Source organism: Macaca nemestrina, chromosome 6, assembly GCF_043159975.1.
Source record: "Macaca nemestrina isolate mMacNem1 chromosome 6, mMacNem.hap1, whole genome shotgun sequence".
Taxonomy (NCBI): domain Eukaryota; kingdom Metazoa; phylum Chordata; class Mammalia; order Primates; family Cercopithecidae; genus Macaca; species Macaca nemestrina.
Genome location: NC_092130.1, coordinates 98,838,371 through 98,866,095, shown reverse-complemented (window position 1 = coordinate 98,866,095; position 27,725 = coordinate 98,838,371). Strand labels below are relative to the sequence as shown.

The 27,725-nt window shown below is 35.3% G+C and overlaps 1 protein-coding gene across 5 annotated transcripts in view; it reads right to left on the bottom strand.

The window, feature by feature from the left end:
• LOC105475102 (adaptor related protein complex 3 subunit beta 1) overlaps positions 1 to 27,725 on the bottom strand; it is a 300,089-nt gene that overhangs the window by 120,625 nt on the left and 151,739 nt on the right. For all 5 annotated transcript variants that reach the window (XR_011624903.1, XM_071098787.1, XM_071098786.1 and 2 more), the window contains exons 15-16: positions 12,812 to 12,988; positions 804 to 990 (exon numbers count right to left, since the gene is read on the bottom strand). Coding sequence is in view for 4 of the 5 variants with exons in the window: in XM_071098787.1 (XP_070954888.1) it covers positions 804 to 990; positions 12,812 to 12,988 (364 nt within the window). In the remaining variant the exon portion in view is untranslated. The remainder of the gene's footprint in view (positions 1 to 803; positions 991 to 12,811; positions 12,989 to 27,725) is intronic.

Genomic DNA, 27,725 nt, shown 5'->3' with positions numbered 1-27,725 from the left:
AAACTGATTTCAGTCCATAGATTACAATAATCTCCCCCATAATGGTCAATAAAAAAGCTAATCAGTCAGTGTGTTTAGAGGTGTTGCTCTGAAATGTAGCTTCTCTAAAAATTACTTTACTGTGAATATTAAGAATGACAGCACAGTTAAACAATCCATATACATGTCTTGGCACAAACACATCCAGAATTTTAATAGTTTTTCTACAAAACTGAATTGCCTTTTATCGCTTGACAACATTAAATAAGAAACAATATGAAAACCAAGGTATATAATTATTTGATTCCAAGTGGAATGGCTACTTGTAAGGTGGTAAAATACTTAATTAGCCCTTTTAAAAAGCTGGGACACATAAGTCAACTTCCCTCTTTGAAAAACCAGTTTAAATATAAAGAGATATTTTTAATAAAATAATTCCTCCTAGCAAAACTGATATTAGTGTACACAGAATATTTACTTAATAACTATTAAAAGGAATAATATTTCTTATAAAACTATTTAAAAGATAAATGAAGTCATTGTTTATAAGAATAACATGGTTTTCATCTATTGCCTTGTTTAAATGTTAGAATAAAGTCAGAATACTTAAAATTATTTAGGTAAATAAGGTCTACAAAAATATAAACTTTAATATAAAACTTGCTTTTGAGAACAGATGAGTAAAAAGCACATTGTTTTTATATATTTATATATGTGAATCATCTATATTTCCTAAGAGATAAATTTTAAGCACATTAGAAATGGTGACATCCTGTCATAATTTTTTAGATAACATATATTTTGTAGTTATATTCTGATAATACCTTTAAAAGGAGACTCAAGCAGTGGTGCAGGCTTTTGTGCTAGGAATATTTTTTTGGCATATTTACTTAAAGCTCCACTCTTTTCATTCGGAACAATAAGCTGCCTAATAAATCTTGTACGGTCTCTGATGTCGTAGTTTTGATCATACTTGCCGAGATTTAATATGTACTGGGTAAGCAATTTTGTCTGTTGGAAAAAAACAGATCAAGATGAGAATACAGTTATTTATGATTATTGATAACTCTGGATAAACATATTTAAAGAGGTAATAAAAATGAATGGTTATGTCAAACAAATGTTGTTCCGTAGGGAATATGCATTTCTAATGCTGCAAATGGAATTTTGAAGCCAAAGCACACGTCCTCTTCTGTACTGGGTAGGTGAATGCTGAGTATTGAGAAGCAGCCATGTGCTAGATTATTAAACTGCTGAAGTGGAAAGAAAGGCATCATTAAAAAAATAATCATATATGGCAAACCCGCTGAAGGGTCTACGTGAGAATAATGAATGTGGAAATACAACTAAAAACATGGCACTCAAAACTTAATCGGAAAAATATGCAGGACATCAAAACATCAGAGAGTATTAGGGGGCTGGCAAACTGCTTCTCCTGAGGTGTGTTTTATGAAGAGATACTGTCCCTGGCATAAGCAGTGTCTGCACTCTGACTGCACTCAGTTACTTTACCCTGAATTATGACCCATTAAAGCAGACACATGAATCACTGAACTGGATTACTGCAAATTATTTGCAGTGCATTTAGCTGTTACTTTTTCATAAAAGCAAGCTGCTGATGCCCTCTAAAAAGTAGGATAAAAGACTTCTTCCATTTTTCCCCCATGCTGCTTATAGCCTCTAGTAATATTGGTCATTTATTTATTTATGTAAGGGAACAACTTATTATAGTAGCTTTTACACCATAATAAGACTTCCTAAGTCAATTTTTGAATGTACTACATTAACATATATTGAAATAATTTTAATAATAATTAAACCAAAGTTGAAATGTTAACAAAATAGGTTTGTATTTTAAACTACAGTTGTTTTATTGAAAAAGCATAGTTTTAACGAGGCTACATGTGTACAATTTTAACTATAAGCCAAATAGAATTCATAATACATGGGAAAAATAAACTGAGAAACACTAAATCATTTACATTAGATTGGAAGATTTTAAGCACATTAGAAGCAGATAAAAAATAAAATCAATCAAGTTAGGCAGACTAAAGACAATTCTAGAACAATAAGTCAAAGTACAGAAATGGTGTGGTAAACTCTTTTATGATAATTGCTTAAGATAATTGATTTGATAGAAAGCAACCTTATTTCAGTAGCAGGGTATTTAAAAGGGATTAACCTAGTTTTATTAAAGTAGAATTATAAAAAATACAAGTGAAAATGTTAATAGAGCTATTCTGAATTTGGGTACCAACAATTGCTATTCACTAATTGCTAGACCATGTTGGTTCAAGTACAGATAAGAAAATTTCTATGATTCATTTTTTAAAGACAATTAGCAAAATATTCACCAACTGAGGAATACAATTCAGAACCAGCTTAAAAGAAAATGTGGTACACTAAACTGTGTAATTAACTTGCTGGAAAAACCTGGGAAATCCACTTAATCATTAGTTTTCTCAAATGTGGAGTTAGAATTTACAACTTGGTTAACGATAAAGTCCATTCGAGTGCTGAGATTTTAAATCTGCAACTAAAACAAATCAAAGAGTCTCTTAACTGCAATGTTTTTCTGAGCTAGCAGAATGATACATTTGGCTTATACTTCTTATCCCCAAAATTAATTTTTAGGAAATTAAACATTTTCAATATGCTAACAATTTTGAAAATTAGGTAGGGCATTTAAAGTAATGAAAATTATATAATTAAAAAATTTTTATTGACTTTAAAATGTATATTGTAAGCTTATAAGTTTAATTAAAATGTATTTTCAAAAATAACATTCTTTCTAAAAGACAAAAAACATATTTGTGTACAATGATACACTAAAATCATAAGCAGAATAATTATTCACCACACATGTACATACATTAATCAGTTTCTTCAGTGTATGTGTCTAGTAACAAGGCATTGATATTTCTCTGGAGAATACATTTTTATATGGCCTAAGTTTTTTTTTTTTTTTAAATTGCAATCTTTTTCAAAATTAAATTCTGCAGTGAGTAATTATAAAATTGTTGACATTTTGAACTTACTCTTCTCTGTAGACCATATTTTTAATGGAAAAAATACCCTCTTTACAGTATTTCTGGACAACCATGTAATCTGAGGGAAAATTCTACTAAATCAAGAATAGTCCCAATCCTTATGTTAAAAACTGTAAATATTTCAAACCCAAATATTTAACTTTTCACCCATGTAGTCAACGAAAAGTTTTTAAAATATTGACAAAATTTCAAATAATTATTTTATTTATCCTTTTAAAAATATTTCATCAATTTAGATACTACAAAACCAACTGCCTTCTCAATTTCATTTCATTCTACACAATATAAATTTCTCTAATTAAAAAAAGGCGCTCCATCTAAAGAGTCTTTACGATAGATGAGATAGTGTAAATGACAATCTCTTGATTAAATCTTGAGCTCTCACCATTTAACCTATTCATTTCTTCCCTTGCCTATACAGGGAAAACTTTCAAAGTCTTTCTGTTTGCAAGATTTGTTTCTAATAATTGCTATTTGCTAAAATTTTTCAAAAGGTAAAATTTTTTGGCATTTTCTAGTGACATTTTAAATAATCCAAACAATTTGTGAACCAAAACTTAAACAATATACAAAAGACACAATTATCAATAAAAAATGTTAAGCCAATATAATAAACTTAATTTACAAAGCGGTTCTTCACAAAACAATAGATCCAAAAATCTGTTGCTAATATGTATTAAAGACAGTGTGTATTGTTATGCTATAGAATGGTTCTTCAACATCAGTTTCATCACAAGAATTTTATAGTTCGGTCAAACTGTGTATACTATCAGTAAATTTGACAACTACGGTTTTATTTCAACTGACTGAATAAGCAGAGTTTGTTTGCATGCACAACAACCAATTCCCAAAACATTTCTCTTCCATAGTTTTCTTAATTTAATAAGAACATTGATTTTTACCATGACAACATCCTTTCATCAAAAACAATTTTATCTTCAATGTTGAGCTTTTTAATTTACAACAGCATTTGCAATATTTTTGACAGAATAAACCTCCAAAAGCTTTACTTTGTTCCCATTTGCAGCCCTGACCAAACAAATATACAAATGCATTGAATGAAAAAGTCTATTTTTGGAATTAACTGATTTTCCATTTGGAAACCAGCAGTGCTGGGCCTTTTTTCCACTAATGCAGCCAACACATTAACAGCTATTGTTTCATTTTTCATATGTGCATAAGAAAACAGAATAAAAGTAAAAAACTAATTTTCAAAAAGTTATTTGATCTAAATGAGGTCATGTTTCACACAGAATTATATAAACATCTTCTGCACCTGTACGTATTAAATTATCTTAATGCATAATCTTAAAATAACTACTAGCTTTTTAAATGGATGTTGATCCTTTGTAGCAGATTGTTGTGTCTTCTGGTTGTTGTGTGGTCAATGAGATCCCTAGCACTCTCATGGTGGTTGGTAAATGTCGACTAATATTTTATGCATGTTAAGTACTAAGTGGAAATTTAGCACTTCATTCTTTGTTAAATGTACACTTCCATTTTTAAAAATGTATTGCTGATGATTTTATAACAAGTTAAAAAAAGAACTGCCAAATAATAAAATAAGCTTTAGACCTACACTATACAATAAATGACAAAACTACTGTAGCAAGAGTGCTTTCACCACTCCCTTTAATGAGCTAGGGCAGAACTATTCAGTCTTCACTCCTGCACATATTTCACCTATAACCAACCTCTAACTTTCCATGTTTTCCTTTAATTTTACCCACTGGCAGCCCAGAGCTTCATGCATCTCATAGGCCATGGCAACACTTGCTGGTATATCAAGTTGCTAGCAAATGAAGCATTGTTAAATACTCATCTCCCCACCTGCAGCAAAGCAAAAGACAGCTTTTCCCACCTGCTTTGTCAGAGTATACTTCACTTATCAGCAGAAACCCTGCATGCTGTTCTAAAAGGAAGAAGTTAGTTATGTTACATCTAGAAAGAGTGGGAAAAAGATATAGTCTTTCAGATGTAAATGGCTCATGTATTAAAAAGAAATCTCTGTTCACTGCACTTGTGTCTTAACATGCCACTAGACAAAATTATGGCAGAAACTAGAAGACTTCAAAGCGGAGGTCTACAAATTAACTGTGCTATTTTAATGCAAATATTAGTGATATTACTTCATTAAAAATTTGGGACAAATCCTAAACTAGATGGCATGGAGACAACAGGCATAAATTAGATCTGTCCAGGGAAACTGGTAGGAAGAAAATAGACAACATTTAAGTAAACAATCATGACATTTTAATATCACTTAGAGGCTCAATCCAAAACCAGATGGGACATTAATTAAATAGTACTTTCAAATTTGTTGTATTCATAAATTACACAAGATAAGCAAAGACAATATAATGTACTATCAACAAAAATATTCAGTATCATATATACAGCTATTTATTAAATTTTGTTTTCAGACTAATTTTCCTGCTTAGATTTAAGGAACCATTATTGGTACCAACTAATGGCTAATGCTATCCAGATACAAATTATATCAATTACATTTTCTTCAGATTGACTCTAAGTCAATGTGACACAGGAAAAATGAATTTGAGGGACTGTTACCTAAAAATTAAGAAATTCATTATTACACGGTGAAACCCCATCACTACTAAAAATAGAAAAAATTAGCCGGGCATGGTGGCCATGCCCGGCGCCTGTAGTCCCAGCTACTTAGGAGGCTGAGGCAGGAGAATGGCGTGAATCCGGGAGGCGGAGCTTGCACTGGGCTGAGACTGCGCCACTGCACTCCAGCCTGGGCAACAGAGCGAGACTCAGTCTCAAAAAAAAAAAAAAAAAAAAGAAATTCATTATTTAAAATACTCTGACAATAAACTGGTAAATATTTATTCAAAAAATAACTTTCTTCTAATAGATTGTAAGTCAATACAAATAACTAAAAAGGTCTCTTAAAATATAGTCTTAACATATATTTTACTGTTAATACTATAGTTCTAATAATATCTTTACTATTATACAAAAAGGACACAGACGTCTGCATTTGGCATAGTAAAGATTTATATTGGTTCTAAACTGTTGTTATTTTTTAGTGGGATGATACCAACAAATGTGTTTGGTAAATGAAGTAAACTCTACATGGAATTCTTAACTTATATCAGAGGCAAACCTAAAGCAGTACCGTTGTTCCATCTAACCAAGTTTCCTTTTTTCTCTTTTTTTGAGACGGAGTTTAGCTCTGGTTGCCCAGGCTGAAGTGCCATGCTGCAATCTGGGCTCACTGCAACCTCTGCCTACCAGGTTCAAGTAATTCTTCTGCCTCAGCCTCCCAAGTAGCTAGGATTACAGGCATGTGCCACCATGCTTTGGCTATTTTTTTTGTATTTTTAGTAGAGATGGGGTTTCACCACGTTGGTCAGGCTGGTCTCAAACTCCTGACCTCAGATGATCTGCCCATCTTGGCCTCCCAAAGTGCTGGGATTACAGGCCCGGCCCTAATAAGTTTCTTAATTTCATGACTAAACAGGATTCTTTATGTGAATTGGGATGGAATTTCTGAATTTAATAGTATCCACTTTTTTGTCAACTTGAAAAGTTTTCTGTAAGGTCTTCCTTTCTATGTTATATTTACTTGAGTTTTTCAATGCCAAGAAAACATATCAAAGAAAGGGCAGAGGTGTCACTGCAGAGTGTCCAAGTCTCCTTTTGCTAAATCACATTAAAGAGGCTTTGGGGGAAGAAGATTTCTCTAAAGACCTGAATCACAGGGCAAAAGAGAATCTGCTTTTAACTTTAGGAGGAATCCCTAAAACATTAGTGTGATTTACAAAATCTCTCACTAAGAATAAAAAATAACTCAAGGAAGCACTTTCTTTTTTTAATAGCAGAAAAGTAGAAACTTAATTGTCTGACAGACTGAGATAGTAATTAAATTATATCTACATATATCCATATTTCGAAAACATGATATTAAGCAAAAAAAGTTGCAAATGTATACATAAAGTAGAATATCTACTTACGTAAAATTTGAAAACCCACAAAAACAATTATACATTGCTTATGGATACATATTCATATAATAAAAATGTAAAACATGGATGATTGAATGAAACATACCAACAAGGTGGCAGTGGTTACCAACGGGGAAGAAAGGAAGGTATGAACAGAAGCTTGAGGTTCTAGTTCTATACATCTTACAATCAATCAATCAATCAAGGCAAATGTGAATATCAACTTAATCCTAGTGGTAGATATACACATATGTATTTATGCTATTAGGTACTTTTCCATAGGTTTGCAATATTTCCTAACCAAAAATAAAAATGAGCTAAGAAAAACATTAACTTATGGCACTTATCACTGCATTTCAAAGATGACACACTATTAGATAGAGTTTAAAAACAAAAGCATCTTTTATTCATTAACTTTTAAATTGTTATTAATCAGTTTAATTAAATCCTACCTTTCTTCCTCAAACTTCGGTAGACTATTTCAATGAAGTCATGCTAAATCTTTATACTGCCTTAACAGCTCTAGATTTCAGCAACTTCAACTGGTTTCAGTCCTTCAACTTTTTCCCCACATAAAAGTGAAATTACTCCTCTGTGAGGAGTAATTTCTCAGTGTTTTCTACTCTTTATATTTATTTATATTTATTTCTAACCATTTTTTCCTTCACAAACTAAAAAAAAAAAAAAAAAAAAGAGGGGCGGGGAGATTTCAGCATCTTACTTAGAAAATCTCAGTAGGATAAACCGAAATCAGTGGTTTTATCCTAATAAGAATACAGTTTTTCTCAGTAACTAGTTTCTTTACTGTAAATCATCATATTCCCTAAGAAGAATACAGCAGTTACTTGCGAGGGTTACAAAAGAAGGATAACTAAAATGAACTAGGCACTATTATGTGCAAGGAAATCTAAACATTTTACATGAACTGTTTCATGTTATCCTCATAATAACTTTGTGAGGTAGGTACAGTCAGTTCTGCTCTAATGCTTGTTTTGAAAATGTGCATTTGTTCCAACTCAGTTGGCATATTAGGGAACAATTTGGGCATAACATGAATTTTGTGGTGATTTCTTCTGCAAGAAACACTAGGTGAAGCCATAAAAATGCACCCAGCTAAACAGAGACGTGTAGGAATACACAAAACATACATACTTCAAACAAGTACTTCAGAGGTTAACATCTACAAGTGTTATGTGCCATATTCATGCTCTTTAGGAGGTACAACTTTCCATCCAATTTCAGATTAACCCTCTTTCTACCACTTAGCAAGTATAATCTTTATTCCATAAGCAAACCTCAAGTCTTTTTAAATATAAAGAGCAGTATCATTGTAGTATTTATTTGTTAACCATTTAACACATGTAAAATTGTACTCTTGTTTTCTTTTTAGGTTCCTTTCTAAAAAATATGTCATCAATACAGTTTTTGAGTGTTGCGACTCTAACTCCACTTTTCTAATAATCCCTATGGTTTTTATTGTGTGATTTTGTATAGCACAATGATTTTAGGAGCATACATGTTGCAATATAGCAAAATTGACTATATTATAATAATTCCCATTTTACAGATGAGAAAATGAAATCTTGGATAGGTTATATGATTTGTCCAAAATCATTTAGTAAGTAGCACAACATGGTTTGAATCCAGAGAGTCTATTTATCATATGCAACCACTACCACCATCCATCTCTAGAATTTTTCATCTTCCCAAACTCTGTACTCATTAAATAATAACTCCCCATCCTGGTTCTTCTTATGTTGAGTAATTTTGGATATACAAGATACATTTGGACATTAAGAATACTATGTATTTTAGAGACTCTAGACATTATGTTAAACTATTTGAATGAGTACAGGATTTTCATTTGTTTCAGCAGGTAATTAACTTGGTTGGGGTTCAAGGTACAAACTCTGTCTCTTGGGTACACCTCAAATTTCAGCTTGGTTCTTTAATTCCTAGCTGTGTTTCTCTGAATCCACCCTGCACAAGTGTAGTTCAGACACCAGCCGAAAACTTACGTACAATTACTCCCAGATTTTGAGATTACCCCACACTGGCTCTCTCCTTTCTACTATTTTTCCTTAAGTTTCCAATGTCTGTAGCTTTCCTGAACTCTCTTCTCTACTCCCACAAGCCAGAAGGACTTTGCATTTCCTTTTGGAGGTCTAGCCACTGTGCACAGTGCCAACTGCAGACTGTCCTCAGGATAAAAGCCATAAAAACAGGGAAAATAACTGTGTGCCATTTCCTTCTTCTAAGTATGAATTCCCCTCCAGATTCTCTTGCTTTTCTTTACTATTCTGTGTCTTCAGAAAGTCATTTGTTTCTTGTATTTTTCTGGAGTTTACAGCTGTTTTCTACGGTAGGGACAGTCTACGATATACTGAAAACAGACTGCTAATTTTTAAATTATTTTTTATATTAGGTCAAAAATATTTTGAGGTAGATAAAGAAGTTTGTTATTTGATTATTCTTCGAACATACAAATAAATGCAATATGCTAAGTCTTATAAAAATCAACTTAGACATTCTCTATAACCCTAAATAATTCAATAAAAATTATAGAAATGTTCACTGAAGTATTTAGGCCACTGGGAATTCAGATCTACAAATAAATATCAAGACTTCATGGCAAATCAGCTCCTCATCACTGTAGCCGACTCTCCCTATCTTACTTTTAAAGATGGCTAAAATAAGTAAGTAGAGAAAACAATTTTTAATATTTCAGTCAAAACAATTATTTCAGTCTGTCTTATATCTAATGGATTACACAATTTTTAAAAATTCTGTCAAGTTGATGGTGCTTAAAATCGTTCTTTAAAACCAATTTTCAGGCTGGGTGCAGTGGCTCACGACTGTAATTCCAGCACTTTGGGACGCCGAGGCAGGAGGATCACTTGAGGTCAGGAGTTCGAGACCAGCCTGGCCAACATGGTGAAACCCCATCTTTACTAAAAATACAAAAAAAAAAAAAAAAAATTAGCCAGGTGTGGTGGCAGGCAACCATAATCCCAGCTACTCAGGGGGCTGAGGCAGGAGAATTGCTTGAACCCGGGAGGCAGAGGTTGCACTGAATCAAGATCACGCCACTGTATTCCAGCCTGGGTGACCGAGGGAGACTGTCTTCAAAACAAAACAACTAATTTTCAGTTATTAATTATCTCAATCTCCTCTTCTTGAGAAATGAGAAATATTCAAAAACAGAGTTCAACTCTTCAAGACACTATTAATCTATTTTCATATTCAATCACTTAAAAACAATGAGCTACATAAAAATTTGTGATTTTTAAAAAATCACTGTGTTTTCACCACTGGGTGGTGAAGCCTATTGTAGTTTTCTAGAAGTATCATTCTAAAATATAAAATATCACGTCTGTAATCCCAGCACTTTGGGAAGCTGAGGTGGGCAGATCACTTGAGGTCAGGAGTTTGAGATCAGCCTGGCCAACATGGCAAAACCCGTCTCTACTAAAAATACAGAATTAGCCAGGCATGGTGACACATGCCTGTAATCCCAGCTACTCAGGAGGCTGAGACATGAGAATTGCTTGAACCTGGGAGGCGGAGGTTGAAGTGAGCCAAGATCACGCCACTGAACTCCAGACTGTGTGATAGAGGGAAACTTTCTCAAAAACAAAACAAAAAAACACTTCAGAAACTGAGCTCCAAAACTGCCATTAATAAAACAGGTCAAGAAAAAAAAAAAAAAAATACCTGAGTACAAACTAGTTGTCTTCAAATTCACTGAATAAAAAGACATGAAACACGCTCTACAGTATCTAAATAAACAGTACTACATTTCATTATTGGTTATTCACAGTTACAAAGAAAAGGGCCAAAGAAAGAAGCTTTACTTAGTTTGATTAAGTCTTGACTGACATTCAATTTTGGTATTACTTTAACAATAATACATAAGCTACATACATTTAGAGTGGCCAAACAAGACAGAAAAAAATCCCAATAGTCTAGGTATTATATAAACCTTCGCCATACCACAGGAATTTAGTGACTACCACGGAGTTCCAGGCTAAAAATCCCTCTATTTTATCAAGAAACATGAAACTCAACAGCAAACATAGGTCTTTCTTTACTCAGTTTTTAGAAAGTATCTCAATGTATGAAGAAATCTACAGACACTTGGAAAGGATTAACTGATTCCTTTTAAAGATGACTTAAAATTTAAAGACAAAATCTAAATCATGGAAATATGCTCCATTATTTGCAATTATCTGGTTACAAATCTTATAGATGAATCAGCAAAAGCTGTAATAATATAACTCATACCACGATTAGGGATGAAGATAATCCCAAACCATATAGAAATGAATCTGAGGAATCGACCTGAGGATTCTGAAAGGCAAACATTAGCTTACTAGAAAATAAGTGTGGTCTATGGGGAAGCAGGAAAGGCAGACAGAGGGAGACACATATAGAGAGATACACAGCAAATACAAAAAGAGAGAAACAAACAGAGATGGAAGAGAAAGGAGAGAATGACAAACACACTGGACTGTAGTACAGGGGCGGGGCACTGAAGGGATGAAGGATGTCAGAGAGATATCTAGGCAGAGGGAGTTTTGGGGAAGGGGACAAATACAAAGACAGAGAGGGGATGTGGAGGAAAAAAATCACAAAGGCAAAAGTAAGAGTCAGAGAAAAAGTGAAAATTAGAGAAAAATAGATAGGACACAGAGCATAAATCTTCCCAAGAAGCCTAGCTGCAAATGAGCAAGAATCTTTTTTCAATTATACTAAACAGGTAAGTCCACTCACAGAGAATAGCAATTCAGATATATGAAAAGTCCCTATTTCGTACATGGAAGCAAAAATGATCCCTCTTATTAACAGCTGCTCAAAAAGTCAATGGACTTAAAAAATGAATATTCTAAATTGCAAATCTGGTAAATTATACTACTATTAAAAGTGGTCTCCCTTTCCTCTGCAGGACCAGGTCCATACTACTTCGAGCATACAAGCCACTCCATGTGTTCAAACTGCAAAATGTCTTTGTCCATTTGGACTACTTTAGAAAATACCATAAACTGGGAAGCCTATTAATAATATAATTAATAATAGAAATTTATTTCTCACAGTTCTGGAGGCTGGGAAATTCAAGATCAAGGTACCCACAGTTCGGGTGTCTAGTGAGCACCCATTTTCTAATTCGCAGATGGCACCTTCTGGCTGTGTCCTCACATGGCAGAAGCGGCAAGCGAGCTCTCAGGGATCTCTTTAATAAGATCACAAAGTTCATATATAAGGGCTCCAGCCTCATGACCTAATCACCTCCCAAAGGCCCTACCTCCTAATACCATCACATGGGTGATCAGGTTTCACCACATGAACTTTGGGGGATATAAACTTTCAGACCATTGCACCTGCCATTCTGGACTCACCTTTAAAAAATTTCCCAGAAACACCAAGCTATTTCTTGACTCTAATCCCTGTGCTTTCCTCTTTCTGTACAGTAAATCACTCCTTACAAGCCCTTACTGAGTTTCATCCTTTATAAAATTTTCTCTGACCTCGCATCTACTTCAGACTTTCAGTGATTCCTCTAGAATTCCATTGTATGTCAATACTTCTGCTACAGCATTACCACACACTATTTCCTTTTTTAATGTCTTCTCTCCTACTAGACTAGAATGTCATCTCTTTGCACTAGTATCATCTAACATAGAACGTGAAACAAACAGGCACCTGGGAATTGTTGAATGGTCAGACTAATGAAGGTACAGCCCTCTGCTGTTTGATCAGAGTGAAGAGGAAAGTACGTATTAGATAGATTGACTAACGTTTGCCTCTCACCTGTTTGGAGTTGGTTAAATACAATTTTGCTCCCAGATTTAATATCTGCAGTTTTACCAGATCATCTTCACTAGTGAAGCTTTTAGCCATCTTCCTCAAAACATCAGGGGCAATTTTAGGAACTCGTTCACAGTTTTCTCCAATTAGCCAAAGAATACTTGCTCTAGCAACAGGAACCTAATATGAGAAGCAGATTACATAGTTAGAAGTAAGTTAATCATACTCTAATATTAACATAGAAAAGGTTTTAACTATTAAAAATGTTTTACAACTATTAATTCATCTAATGTATATCTAGGAATTATTCCTGTATTTATGAATTTTCCTCAGATAAACACATAGGAAATCTCATTAAAACTGATTTTGAAGAGAGTATCTTAGAAAATATCCATAGAGCAAAAACCAATGGTCTAGAATCTAGATTCTATCAAAGACGAACAAATTCTGGAAGCAAGTCTGTCTGCCCATACCTATTTGTTTCTCCATGATCTGTTGCTGCTTTTGTGCTAGAATGGCAGAAATAGTTACAATGAAGACCGTAAGGTCCTCAAAGCCAAAAATATTGAGTGTCTAGCAATTTATAGAAATGGTTTGCTGACCCCTGCTCTAGAGCAGCAGTTCCCAAACCCCAATGCCCATAAAAATCATCCAGGGTTCTTATTAAAAAGACAGGTTCCTGGGATCAGCTCCAAAATAGTATTTCTGTGGTGGGGCCCAGATAGCTATGTTTTAATTTAAAAAGCACCACAGATGATTCCTGAGACAGGTGGTCCACAAAGCCCATTTGAGAACCCATAGATAATACAGAAAAAGAAACAGATCAATTAAGTACTGTGATTCCAAATCAAAACTGTTTTTGCTCTTTATGTATAAGCATCTACAACACTGAAAATATATCAAACCGATAAGATCATCAAGGTCTGCTTATAAAATCATAAATCCTGGTCGATTATTTGGTCAACAAAAGAAATAGGGATAAATTTGTCCAATATTGCATTTTGGCATTATATTTTTAAATAAAGTACATTTCAATATAATTTATCTTCTTAAAAGTCGCTGCTTTGTGACAAATTGGAAACCTTCCATCAGTACCATTAAGACCAACAATTTAGAGTATGCAAATTAGTTTTATTACTATTTGCTTATTTGTATCCTCCCCTATTCCAAAAGGAATTTGAGATGGTGTGTAAATTAATTTCAGTGAACATTTTCACCTCACACAGAAAATTTGTTTTTTATAATAAGTGAAAAGGCTGACAGCTATCATTAAAAGATGGCATCAAGAGGAAAGATAACGTTCTTTTTATAAAGTCCTTTTACAATTTTGCAAAGTCCTAATATTTTCTGTAGTTTCATGGTTATACACAGTATGACTGTCAAAGAAAAAAGTGAGAATAAGGACCTTTCCATTGCCAAAATTTTATCACAATATTTACCATTGCAAAATTTTTCAAAACACCCACATTATGAAATTACATAAAAATATTAAGTTACAATATTGAGTCCTTCGCTAGAATCAGAACGAGATGATCAAAAAAGCTTTTAAATAAAAAGGTATATATTTTAAAATAACAGCACATCTTTACATTATTATTTAGCCTAGGTTGGGTGAGACAGAAGAAATCCATACACTTATGCAATTAACAAAAGGTCTAAGTGCTAATACAAATCTATTCATACAGTGTGATAAAACTGATGCCCTTACTGTACACTGATTTCTGGAAAGAAAAGAGGTTATTTCTGATGTTCCAAAGGTTACACTGCATTAAGACTTTACTCCCAATCTATTATTTTAAATTGGGCTAAAGAATAGTAATTGAGTGGTACATTAAATTTTCCAGTATAGAGCAATTCAAGTTGCCTGCCATAATGAAAGGTAGTTCTAAATAAGAATATATGTGCAACTTCAGATTTCAGTTATGCTAGATTTATTTTTCTTAAATATTTTATTATATATTGCTAGTATAAAAATCAGAATTCTACGACATATCATAATCTATTACCCCATTTTAAGTAATTTTCTTCTGGTAATGGTCTTTTGCAATTAAAAAGACAATCCCCAAAACAAGTAATGTTTAAAGAGATTGTTTATATTCATGAATATACTAAAATTAAAATAAAAATAATGGAATACTGTAAACCCTCATAATACATATATTTAAAATACAACTCTTTGAAAAAATTAAAAAACAATAAATCATAATGCTCACAAATAAAAATCTCAAGGTGGTGGTAAGAATAAGATTTGTAATTTTCTAGAACTAAACTAATAAAAACCCCAACTAAAAAATTTTAAAACTTAGAAAACTTCACCACAAGAAACAATATCAATATAAATATACTATAAATATACTTATACCAAACTTTTGGTGATGGCATTTTATTACAAAGCTTAGGAAACTGACAAAAAACATTTTTGAGCAGGTGGATGGGATCAGAATACTAAGATTTTTGGATTCCAGCTTTCCTTTTCTCTTCCCATTAAGCAACAGGACGGACTCTCATTTATACACCATTGATACTATGAATTCACAGCCACTACTTTCAAAGATTTGAAGCAACGGAAAAAAAGGCAAGTAAGAAAATTAGTCACTTTCTAGAGGCTGGGCACAGTGGATCACGCCTATAATCCCGGCACTTTGGGAGGCTGAGGCGGGTGGATCACTTGAGATCAGGAGTTTGAGACCAGCCTGGCCAACATGGTGACACCCTGTCTCTACTAAAGATACAAAATTAGCCTGGCATGCACCTGTAATTCCAGCTACTTGGGAGGCTGAGGTATGAGAATCGCTTGAACTCAGGAGGCGGAGGTTGCAGTAAGCTAAGATCGTGCCACTGCACTCCAGCCTACGTGATGGAGTGAGACTCTGTCTCAAAAAAAAGAAAAGTAAATTAGTCACTTTTGGTTCCCCATGGTCTTTTTAACCATAAAATAAATAGGAACATTGAAATAAAACCAAACTAATAATACACACACAGACACAGACACAGGCACAGACACACACACAGTCATACATATGATATAATACTTTCATTATGAAGCTCTGCTTTTCACTATTCTCAAAGACAAACTGGATTTTAAATGACTTTGCCTGATTCTTTATTCTAAATGCCCTGAGAAAGTGATTAAATGCACTTTTCAAACCTTGTACTAGAAGGCAGTTTCCACGGCCACCGCAACCCATTAATTTGCCTGCAAAAACAAATAATGATTCCTAGCCCACCACAGCAGTTATAGAAAGACATCTAGAAAGATTTTACAGATCACTCTATAAGCAGTTCAATTTAAAAGCTATTGTGTTTCAACACCAGCCCACTGCACAGTGCAACAGTCTAAAGTAAACCCTACAAAAACATCAATTTCATTTATTTAAATTTGTCAAAGGCAAAATCAGTAGACATCTAAGCAAACTGCATACCAACAGCAAATCAGATCTAATACTCTGTATCTGGACTCAATATGCATTAAAGCCTAAGCCTGAATTACAATGGGGTGTCAGAGAAAGGGTGGGTAACTTGTGAAATGGCAGGCATCCTGTGAGGCATCTGGGCAAGGAAGATACAAAGTGCTATTTCAATATTACTCAGTAGTTTTTACAGAAGACATGAAATCTCATCTGTCCCATTAAACATTATGTGAAATCCTGTTAGAGCAATCCACAGGTAGCATTGGTTGTTTTGTGGTTGTCGTCGTTGTTGTTTTTTGAGACAGGGTCTTGCTCTGTCATCCAGGCTGGAGTGTGGTGGTGCAATCATGGCTCACTGCAACCCCAAACTCCTGGGCTCAAGCAATCCTCTCACCTCAGCCTTCCAAAGTGCTGGGATTACACGCATAAGCCACCACGTCCAGTTGAGAGTATGCATTTTATTCTAGAAGCACTCCAAAACCAGTATTTATCATAAACGAAGGAAACTCCAAAGGACAGAATACTCACAATCAGAACATAATAGTTGACTGTATTACAGACATAAATCTATTTGATTTGACCGAATTCAAAATGTAAAATACATTCAAACTTTAGTTTTTATATTTTCAATAACTAAATAACCAATGAAAACAAAGTCCTGAATATGATAAAATCTGTGTTCTCTTTTTAAAACAAATTATGTAGCTAATATCTATTGAGCTCTTACCATGTGCCATGCACTCTTTTTGAGAGCTTTACATATTTTCTCGGTCATTCATCACCAAAACTCTATGAAGTATGCTCTACCATGATCTGCACTAGATACATGAGGAAACTAGGGTAACAAAGGGGTTAAGAAACTTGCCCACATCCCACAGCTGGTTAGTGGTGGAACTAGGATCAGAACTCCAAATCTGAATCCAAAATTCACACTGGATCACTGGGCAGCAACAAAATGAGTGTGGTAAACTAGGAAGAATACTGGCCAGCAAGCTATTGAGACCGGATCTGATCCCACACTGATGGTGTATATCAAGGAGGCAAATAACTTCACCTCATTGGGGTCACATTTACTTATTAATCAGATGAAGGATTATTCCTTCATCCTCTGTTTGTCTGCCACATTGTGCAATGGCTCCTTAGTGCCTCCTGCCATTTCCCCAAGAGCCAGATTTTCAGGGCAGATCCAGGCCATTTTCTTGCCTGTTCCCACACCCATGTGTAGTGGGACATTTTCTCACTTCTTTCACCTCTTCTTTTAAGGATAGGTAATGTGGCCAGGTGGGAAGAGGTCTTGCTATCACTTCTGTTCTCTCTCCTTCCAGAGGAAAGATGGACCCAGGATTCTGCCTTAATAAAGTGGCTCAGGCACTGAGGGAAAACATGCTCATTATTGACCCCTTGTCCTTAGACATTGGACAGATTGGCTTTTCCTAAAATTGCAGTGTTTTAGAATGACATTTCTGGGTTTGAGGGTGAAATAGGTAGAGATTCAGGAGGATAGAGGTCTCATTTAAGGCTCTTATTTTAAGGCTCACATTTTAGAATCGCTTGCCTACGTTTAGGAGTTATCAGGTACTTGGTCAGATTAATAAAACGCTGCTTTTATTTCCACATGGCCATTGTTCTTGTATAAATAGCTATCCTGAGTGGAACAGAGAGATTCTGGGGATACAATCATTCTTCTCTCCTGACTTTGAAGTTATGTCTGCTACATCCCTCACCACCTTCTCCTGGAGTAACTTGTGGTTGACCATTTTGAGGGTTCTGCACAACAAATTGTTTTGATTCTTCCTTGCTTGTCCCACTTCAAGCCTTCAGTTTCCTCAGATACATTAGATGAGCAGTAACAACTAATTATCAGCTTTTCATTCTCCTAAAGTTCAAATGTGTGCTACAGAATTCCATGCAGCTTTAATTATTTTAATTTCTTTTATTATCACATTCCAGATTTGTCTACTGTTGCTACCTCTCTCTGCTTCATAATAATTAGAAGGGAATTTTTGGTTTCATTTTCTTTCCAAAAGACCAGATTTAACATGTACTTTTCAACTTATACATATTTTTTGTATTCTATTTTACAAAATCAACGTTGATCCCTCTTCTTATGTTTTGATTTGTTGTTCTTTTATTTTTTTATCCCTATACTTTACAAATGGTGATCTTTATAACTTTAAAGATCCCATTTAAATGTTCCACACATTTTGAAATACAGCATTTTATTTCCTGGGTTTTAGAAAAAAGTTTGCATTTCTTCTTTAAACACATTCTTTAATCTGAAAGTACATTTCTTACTTTGCAACTGGTCTGGTACCCTTTTAAATTATTTAAGTCTAATTTCATTGCTTAAGGTCAAAGAATGCAAAATCTTTAAGTTTTCTTTATGCCTAAATACATTATTGATTTTTTGAAAATATTCAATGGATATACTCCTAAAAGTGGCTATTATCTGTTCAAGAGATATAAGGTTTTAGCTATATTTACTAAATAAGTTTTTGATTACTTACTTAATTTTCTTGCTTATATCTGTCTACTAGAAATATCTAATATGAGAGTAATACATTACAGTCACACATTGTAACTATTTTATCAATTTCTCCTCACATTTTGAATAGATTTTTCCTTTACATATTTACTTGGTTGCCATATATTTTGTGCAAATAGGTTTGTGCTTATTACTTTCTTTACAAATAACCCTTTTTTCATTTTATAATGTTCCTTTTTATCTTGTTAAATGCTTTTAATTAACTGTGAATCTCACTTTCTTGTTCATATTTGCTTAATATCTCTTTCCTTACCTTCTTATTTTCAACTTTTATCAATTGATTAAGGTGCTTTAATTATAAATGGCCTGTAGCTAGTTTTTTTCATTCCAGTTGGTAAGTCTGTATTTTGATGAGAAAATTCAGTCCATTCATATTCAAGATGAGAAATATTTGATTTTATTTCTTCCATCTTTATCTTATTTTTTAATATTTATTATTTATTTTACATATGTTTTCTTTCTTCTTATTTTTTCTCTGGCTTCGTAAAACTGTTATTTGTTCCTTTATTTTCCTTTGTGAATACTGAATTCTCACCATATTTTTATATCTATTAATGGTTATCTTCTGAGAAAAACAAAAGCTGAAAAAAATAAGCTTTGCTATATAGAGCTGTAAGACCGTACTTATCTGGTTTATAGTCCAGCAACTGTTGAGAAAGTTGATGCATCGGCCAGGTGCTGTGGCTTATGCTGTAATCCCAGCACTTTGGGAGGCTGAGGTGAGATCACCTGAGGTCAGGAGTTTGCGACCAGCGTGGCCAATAAGGTGAAACCCATCTCTACTAAAAACACAAAAATTATCCAGGCATGGTGGCGCATGCCTGTAGTCTCAACTACTCAGGAGGCTGAGGCAGGAGAATCACTTGAACCCGGGAGGCGGAGGTTGCAGTGAGCTGAGATTGTGCCACTGCACTTCAGCCTGGGTGACAGAGCAAGACTCAATTAAAAAAAAAAAAAACAGGAAAGAGAGAGAATGAGAGAGAGAGAAAGTAAGTTGACATATGGTTCATTAGTTATTGGTCAGACAAGTGTTTCTTCCTGGGGGCTGTATCACTTCTGTAGGAAATAACTAAATATGAGCAGGGGTATTTATAGTTGTTACAACAACTAGAGACATGACTGAATTTTGATGCTTGGTGACTAGGAATGCTAGATGTCCATTTCAGTGGCTTTGAGACAAAAAGCTTATCCTCTCATTTCCCATCAAAGTAATGTCAAACATCTGTTCTACACTGGGATAGACATTGATCATGTCACTCTAATTCCCAAGTTGTCAATGATTTGAGGGAAGCAAAAGGAAATAATAAAAAAAACCTTGGCTAGGTCACTGAGTAGGTATGTGAACTGAATACAGAAAAGGAACAGGTGACCCTATAGACTAATACAATTAAATATTTGTCAAATAAAAATAAAGTGAAATTTTTAAACAGATTATAAATGGAAATGAGATATAGCATAATGCACTGGTTAAGAAAGCAGACCTGCTGCTCTGTGACCTTGGGCAAGTTACACAACCTCTTTGTGCCTCAGTTTTCTCAAATATAAAATAGAATATTAAGAGAACTTTCCTTGAAGTGTTGCTATTAAAAATTAATAATTTGTCTTTTTAAGGTAATTAGAATAGTGCCTGGCAAATGATATGCTCTACAGAAGTTATTTTAAATAAGTAAAATATAAAAGAGGCAATAAGAAAGCTTACAAAATTAAAACCTTACTATAGTCTTCTTCAAAAACAGTGACTATTGCCTTAATAACAGCTTACACTGAGCACTGTTCTAAGTGCTTCACATGCATTGACTCATTCTTCCCACCCAACAGAGCTCTAAGGTTGTCAGTACTGTGATCCCCATTGTACAGATGAGAAAACTGGAGCATAGAGAAGTCAAGTAACTTGCTTAAGTTCACGAAGCTAGTAAAAGGTACAGACTAACTGTGAATCCAAGTCTTCTGGTTTTCAAATTACTCTCTTAACCCTTACATCTCTCATAAATAACCTCTATGAGAAGTCTTGGCTTTGTTCACTAGAATCAACAATAAGAACAGATATGAATAGAGAGTAACTCTCTGCTGAGAGACGGAGTGAGGGCTCAGATGCTTAATGACTCCTGTAAGCCTTATTTTTATTTTTATTCTTTTCAGCTTTAAGATAAATGTGTAACTGCCCTGCAAGATTTACTAACACTCCAAGGGAAAGACAATTTTGCAACCAGAGATATTTAAAATTGGTCTTGACTGGTAGGCTCTAAATCTTGTGATCCATTACCTTTGACTACACAAAAATGATCCCTCTGAAGAGACTGAGAATACAGATTAACCCACCTTCAAAGAAGGAAATAATATACTCATCTCTAAACTACAATTGCATTTATTATAGACATCAGTTGGCAAAACATTAACCAGCACTCAAGGAAAAGGCATAGTAAAAGGCAAACACAATGGTGAAGAAACAGCTGAAGAGTTTGAAGAAAAACCAGAAGAGAAAAATCACAGAAGCCATGAGGAGAGACTATTTCAAAAAGGAAAAAGTAGTTAGTGTAGTACAATGCTAAGAAAAGATCAAGGAAGATATGGACAGAAAAGTATCTATTGGATTTAGAAAGAAGGAGATAGTAACCTTGGAAAAGGCATAGTGAATGAAGTGCTGGAGAATCAAAATCCAACTGTGATGGGCAGGGAGTTTGACGTAAATGAATAAAACTTGTTGCAGATAGTTCTTTCAAAAACTTTGGTTTTAAAGGGAAGAAGAGCATGAAGTAAGATAGAATGACAAACACTTAATGCAGCACTACTGTGTGCCAGTCAGTGTTCTAAGGGCATTACTGTATTAACTAAGCTAATACCTATAATAATACTATATTGTAGGTCCCTTTATGATCATCATTTGACACATGAGGAAAGTGAGGCATAAAGACTTTAACATGAGGACAGAGCTGGTAAGTGAGGGAGTTGAAACTCATATTTATTATTTTTTTTAACATAATTTCAGACTTACAAGAAGAGTAAAAAAAATTCTGCATACCCTGCACCTAGACTCCCCAAATGTTAACATTTTACTACATTTGTGTTAGCTATCTCTCTAGGTAAACATATATTTTTATTTTATTATTTATTTATTTATTTGAGACAGAGTCTCGCTCTATCGCCCAGACTGGAGTGCAGTGGCGCAATCTCAGTTCACTGTAGCCTCCACCTCCCGGGTTCCAGCAATTCTCCTGCCTGAGCCTCCTGAGTAGCTGGGATTATAGGCACACACCACCACACCCAGCTAATTTTTGTATTTTTAGTAGAAACGAGGTTTCACCATGTTGGCCAGGCTGGTCTCAAACTCCTGACCTCAGGTGATCCACCCGCCTTGGCCTCCCAAAGTGTTAGGATTACAGGCGTGAGCCACCACGCCTGATCACATTTTGTTTTCTTAACCAAAAAAGGTAAGTTGTAGGCATGCTCTTATACCCCAAAATACCTCCAAATATAAGATAATATCATCTGCAAACAAGGATAATTTGACTTCTTCCTTTCCATTTGGATGCCTTTATATCTTTCTCTTGTCTGAATGTTCGAGGTAGGGCTTCCAGTACTGTGTTGAATAACAGTGGACATCCTTGTGTGTTCCAGAGCTTGGATGAAAGGCTAAGATTTTCCCCATTCAGTATGATACTAACTGTGGGTCTGTCACATACGGCTTTTACTATATTGAGGTATGTTCCTTCTATCCCCAGTTTGTTGAGGTTTTTTATCAGGAAAGGATGTTTAATTTTATCAAATGCTATTTCAGCATCAATTGAAATGATCGTATTTTTTTTGTCCTTCATTCTTTGATATGATAAATCACACTGATTGATTTATGAATGTTGAACCATCCTGGTAACCCTGGGATAAATCTCACTTGGTCATGACGAATGATCTTTTAAATGTTTTGTTGAATTCAGTTTGCTAGTATTTTGTTGAGGACTTTTGCATTGATATTCAACAGATGTTGGCCTGTACTTTCACCTGCCTGCCTGCTTGCCTCCCTGCCTCCCTTCCTCTCTCCCTCCTTCCCTCCCTCTTTCTCTCTCTCTCTCTTTCTTCTTTCAATGTGTCCTTGTCTGGTTTAGGTATCAGGGTAACAATGACCTTGCAGAATGAATTTGGAAGTATTCCTTCGTCTTCTATTTTTTGGAATAGTTTAAGTAGACTTTACTATTAGTTCTTCTTTAAATGGTAGAATTCAGCAATGAAGCCATTGGATCCCGAGCTTTTCTTCACTGGAAGAACTTTTATTATGGTTTCAATCTTGTTACTGGTTTTTGGTCTGTTCAGATACTGGATTTCTTCATAGGTCAATCTTTGGAGGTTGTATGTGTCTAGGAAATTTTTCATTTCCTCTAGATTATCCAACTGACTGGCATACAGTTGCTTATAGTATCCACTGTTGATCCTTTGAATTTCTACAGTATCAGTTATAATATCTCCTTTTTCATCTCTGATTTTATTTCTGCTCTGATTTTTATTATTTCTTCTACTAATTTTGGGTTTGGTTTGCTCTAGGATTTCTAGTTAAGGTACATCATTACAAGAGGCAGTCCCAAGATAGCCAAATAGGAACAGATCCAGGCTACGGTTCCCAGCGTGAGCAACACAGAAGACGGGTGATTTCTACATGTCCAACTGAGGTACCGGGTTCATCTCACTGGGGCACGTTGGACAGTTGGTGCAGGATAGTGAGTGCAGGAGAGTGGGTGCAGCCCACCAAGCAGAGAGAGAACGCCACAAAGATATTCCTCAAGAAGAGCAACTCAAAGACACATAATTGTCAGATTCACCAAGGTTGAAATGAAGGAAAGAATGTTAAGGGCAGCCAGAGAGAAAGGTCGGGATACACACAAAGGTAAGCCCATCAGACTAATAGCAGATCTCTCGGCAGAAACTCTATAAGCCAGAAGAGAGTGGGGGGCCAATATTCAACATTCTTAAAGCAAAGAATTTTCAACCCAGAATTTCATATCCAGCCAAACTAAGTTTCATAAGTGAAGGAGAAATAAAATCCTTTACAGATAAGCAAATGCTGAGAGATTTTGTCACCACCAGGACTGCCCTACAAGAGCTACTGAAGGGAGCACTAAACATGGAAAGGAACAACCGGTACCAGCCGCTGCAAAACCATGCCAAAATGTAAAGTCCATTGATGCCAGGAAGAGACTGCATCAACTAATGAGCAAAATAACCAGTTAACATCATAATGACAGGATCAAATTCACACATAACAATCTTAACCTTAAATGTAAATGGGCTAAATGCTCCAATTAAAAGAAACAGACTGGCAAATTGGATAAAGATTCAAGACCCATCAGTATGCTGTATTCAGGAGACCCATCTCACATGCACAGACACATATAGACTCAAAATAAAGGGATGGAAGAAGATCTACCAAGCAAATGGAAAACAAAAAAAGGCAGGGGTTGCAATCCTAGTCTCCGAGAAAACAGACTTTAAACCACCAAAGATCAAAAGAGACAAAGAAGGCCATTACATAATGGTAAAGGGATCAATTCAACAAGAAGAGCTAACTATCCTAAATATATATGCACCCAATACAGGAGCACCCAGATTCATAAAGCAAGTCCTTAGAGACTTACAAAGAGACTTAGACTCCCATACAATAATAATGGAGACTTTAACACCCCACTGTCAACATTAGACAACAAGACAGAAAGTTAACAAGGATATCCAGGAACTGAACTCAGCTCTGCACCAAGCAGACCTAATAGACATCTACAGAACTCTCCACCCCAAATCAACAGAATATACATTCTTCTCAGCACCATATGGCAATTATTCAAAATGGACCACACAGTTGGAAGTAAAGCACTCCTCAGCAAATGTAAAAGAACAGAAATTATAACAAACTGTCTCTCAGACCACAGTGCAATCAAACTAGAACTCAGGATTGAGAAACTCACTCAACCTGTAATCCCAGCACTTTGGGAGGCCGAGACGGGCAGATCACGAGGTCAGGAGATCAAGACCATCCTGGCTAACACAGTGAAACCCTGTCTCTACTAAAAAAATACAAAAAACTAGCCGGGCGAGGTGGCAGGCGCCTGTAGTCCCAGCTACTCGGGAAGCTGAGGCAGGAGAATGGCGTAAACCCGGGAGGCGGAGCTTGTAGTGAGCTGAGATCCGGCCACTGCGCTCCAGCCTGGGTGACAGAGTGAGACTCCATCTCAAAAAAAAAAAAAGAAACTCACTCAAAACCACTCAACTACATGGAAACTGAACAACCTCCTCCTGAATGACTACTCAGTACATAATGAAATGAAGGCAGAAACAAAGATGTTCTTTGAAACCCATGAGAACAAAGATACAACATACCAGAATCTCTGGGACACATTTAAAGCAGTGTGTAGAAGGAAATTTATAGCACTAAATGCCCTCAAGAGAAAGCACAAAAATTCTAAAATTGACACCCTAACCTCACAATTAAAAGAACTAGAGAAGCAAGAGCTATCACATTCAAAAGCTAGCAGAAGGCAAGAAATAACTAAGATCAGAGCAGAACTGAAGGAGATAGAGACACAAAAAAAACCCTTCAAAAAAATCAATGAATCCAGGAGCTGCTTTTTTTTGAAATGATCAACAAAATTAATAGACTGCCAGCAAGACTAATAAAGAAGAAAAAAGAATCAAATAGATGCAATAAAAATGATAAAGGGGATATTACCACCAACCCCACAGAAATACAAACTACCATCAGAGAATTCTATAAACACCTCTACGCAAATAAACTAGAAAACCTAGAAGAAATGGATAAATTCCTGGACACATACACTCTCCCAAGACTACATTTGAATAGACCAATAACAGGCTCTGAAATTGAGGCAATAATTAATAGCCTACCAACCAAAAAAAGGCCAGGACCAGATGGATTCACAGCCGAATTCTACCAGAGGTACAAGGAGGAGCTGGTACCATTCCTTCTGAAACTATTCCCATCAATAGAAAAAGAGGGAACCCTCCCTAACTCATTTTATGAGGTCAATATCATCCTAACACCAAAGCCTGGCAGAGACACAACAAAAAAAGAGAATTTTAGACCAATATCCCTGATGAACATCGATGCAGAAATCCTCAATAAAATACTGGCAAACCAAATCCAGCAGCACATCAAAAAGCTTATCCACCATGATCAAGTGGGCTTCATCTCTGGGATGCAAGGCTGGCTCAACATACGCAAATCAATAAACGTAATCCATCACGTAAACACTACCAAAGACAAAACCCACATGATTATCTCAATAGATGCAGAAAAGTCCTTCGACAAAATTCAACAGCCCTTCATGCTAAAAACTCTCAATAAACTAGGTATTGATGGAATGTATCTCAAAATAATAAGAGCTATTTATGACAAACCCACAGCCAACATCATATGGGCAAAAACTGGAAGCATTCCCTTTGAAAACTGGCACAAGACAGGGATGCCCTCTCTCACCACTCCTATTCAACACAGTGTTGGAAGTTCTGACCAGGGCAATGAGACAAAAGAAAGAAATAAAGGGTATTCAATTAGGAAAAGAGGAATTCAAATTATCCCTGTTTGCAGATTACATGATTGTATATTTAGAAAACCCCATCGTCTCAGCCCCAAATCTCCTGAAGCTGATAAGCAACTTCAGTCTCAGGATACAAAATCAATGTGCAAAGATCATAAGCATTTTTATACACCAATAACAGACAAACAGAGAGCCAAATCATGAATGAACTCCCATTCACAATTGCTTCAAAGAGAATAAAATACCTAGGAATCCAACTTACAAGGGATGTGAAGGACCTCTTCAAGGAGAATTACAAACCACTGCTCAAGGAAATGAAAGAGGACACAAACAAATGGAAGAACATTCCATGCTCATGGATAGGAAGAATCAATATCATGAAAATGGCCATACTGCCCAAGGTAATTTATAGATTCAATGCCATCCCCATTAAGCTACCAATGACTTTCTTCACAGAATTGGAAAAAACTACTTTAAAGTTCATACGGAACCAAAAAAGAGTCTGCATTGCCAAGAGAATCCTAAGCAAAAAGAACAAAGCTGGAGGCATCACTCCACTTGACTTCAAACTATACTACAAGGCTACAGTAACCAAAACAGCATGGTACTGGTACCAAAACAGAGATATAGACCAATGGAACAGAATACAGCCCTCAGAAATAATACCACACATCTACAACCATCTGATCTTTGACAAACCTGACAAAAACAAGAAGTGGGGAAAGGATTCCCTATTTAATAAATGGTGCTGGGAAACCTGGCTAGCCACACGTAGAAAGCTGCAACTGGATCCCTTCCTTACACTTTATATGAAAATTAATTCAAGATGGATTAGAGACTTAAATGTTAGAGCTAAAATCATAAAAACCCTAGAAGAAAACCTAGGCAATACCATTCAGAACACTGGCATGGGCAAGGACCTCATGTCTAAAACACCAAAAGCAACAGCAACAAAAGTCAAAATTGACAAATGGGATCTAATTAAACTAAAGAGCTTCTGCATGGCAAAAGAAACCTCCTTCAGAGTGAACAGGCAACGTACAGAATGGGAGAACATTTTTGCAATCTACTCATCTGACAAAGGGCTAATATCCAGAACCTACAAAGAACTCAAACAAATTTGCAAGGAAAAAACAAACAACCCCATCAAAAAGTGGGCAAAGGATATGAACAGACACTTCTCAAAAGAAGACATTTATGTAGCCAACAGACACATGAAAAAAATGCTCATCATCATTGGTCATCAGAGAAATGCAAATCAAAATTACAATGAGATATCATTTCACAGCAGTTAGAATGGTGATCATTAAAAAGTCAGGAAACAACAGGTGCTGGAGAGGATGTGGAGAAAAAGAAACACTTTTACACTGTTGGTGGGACTGTAAACTAGTTCAACCATTGTGGAAGACAGTGTGGCGATTCCTCAAGGA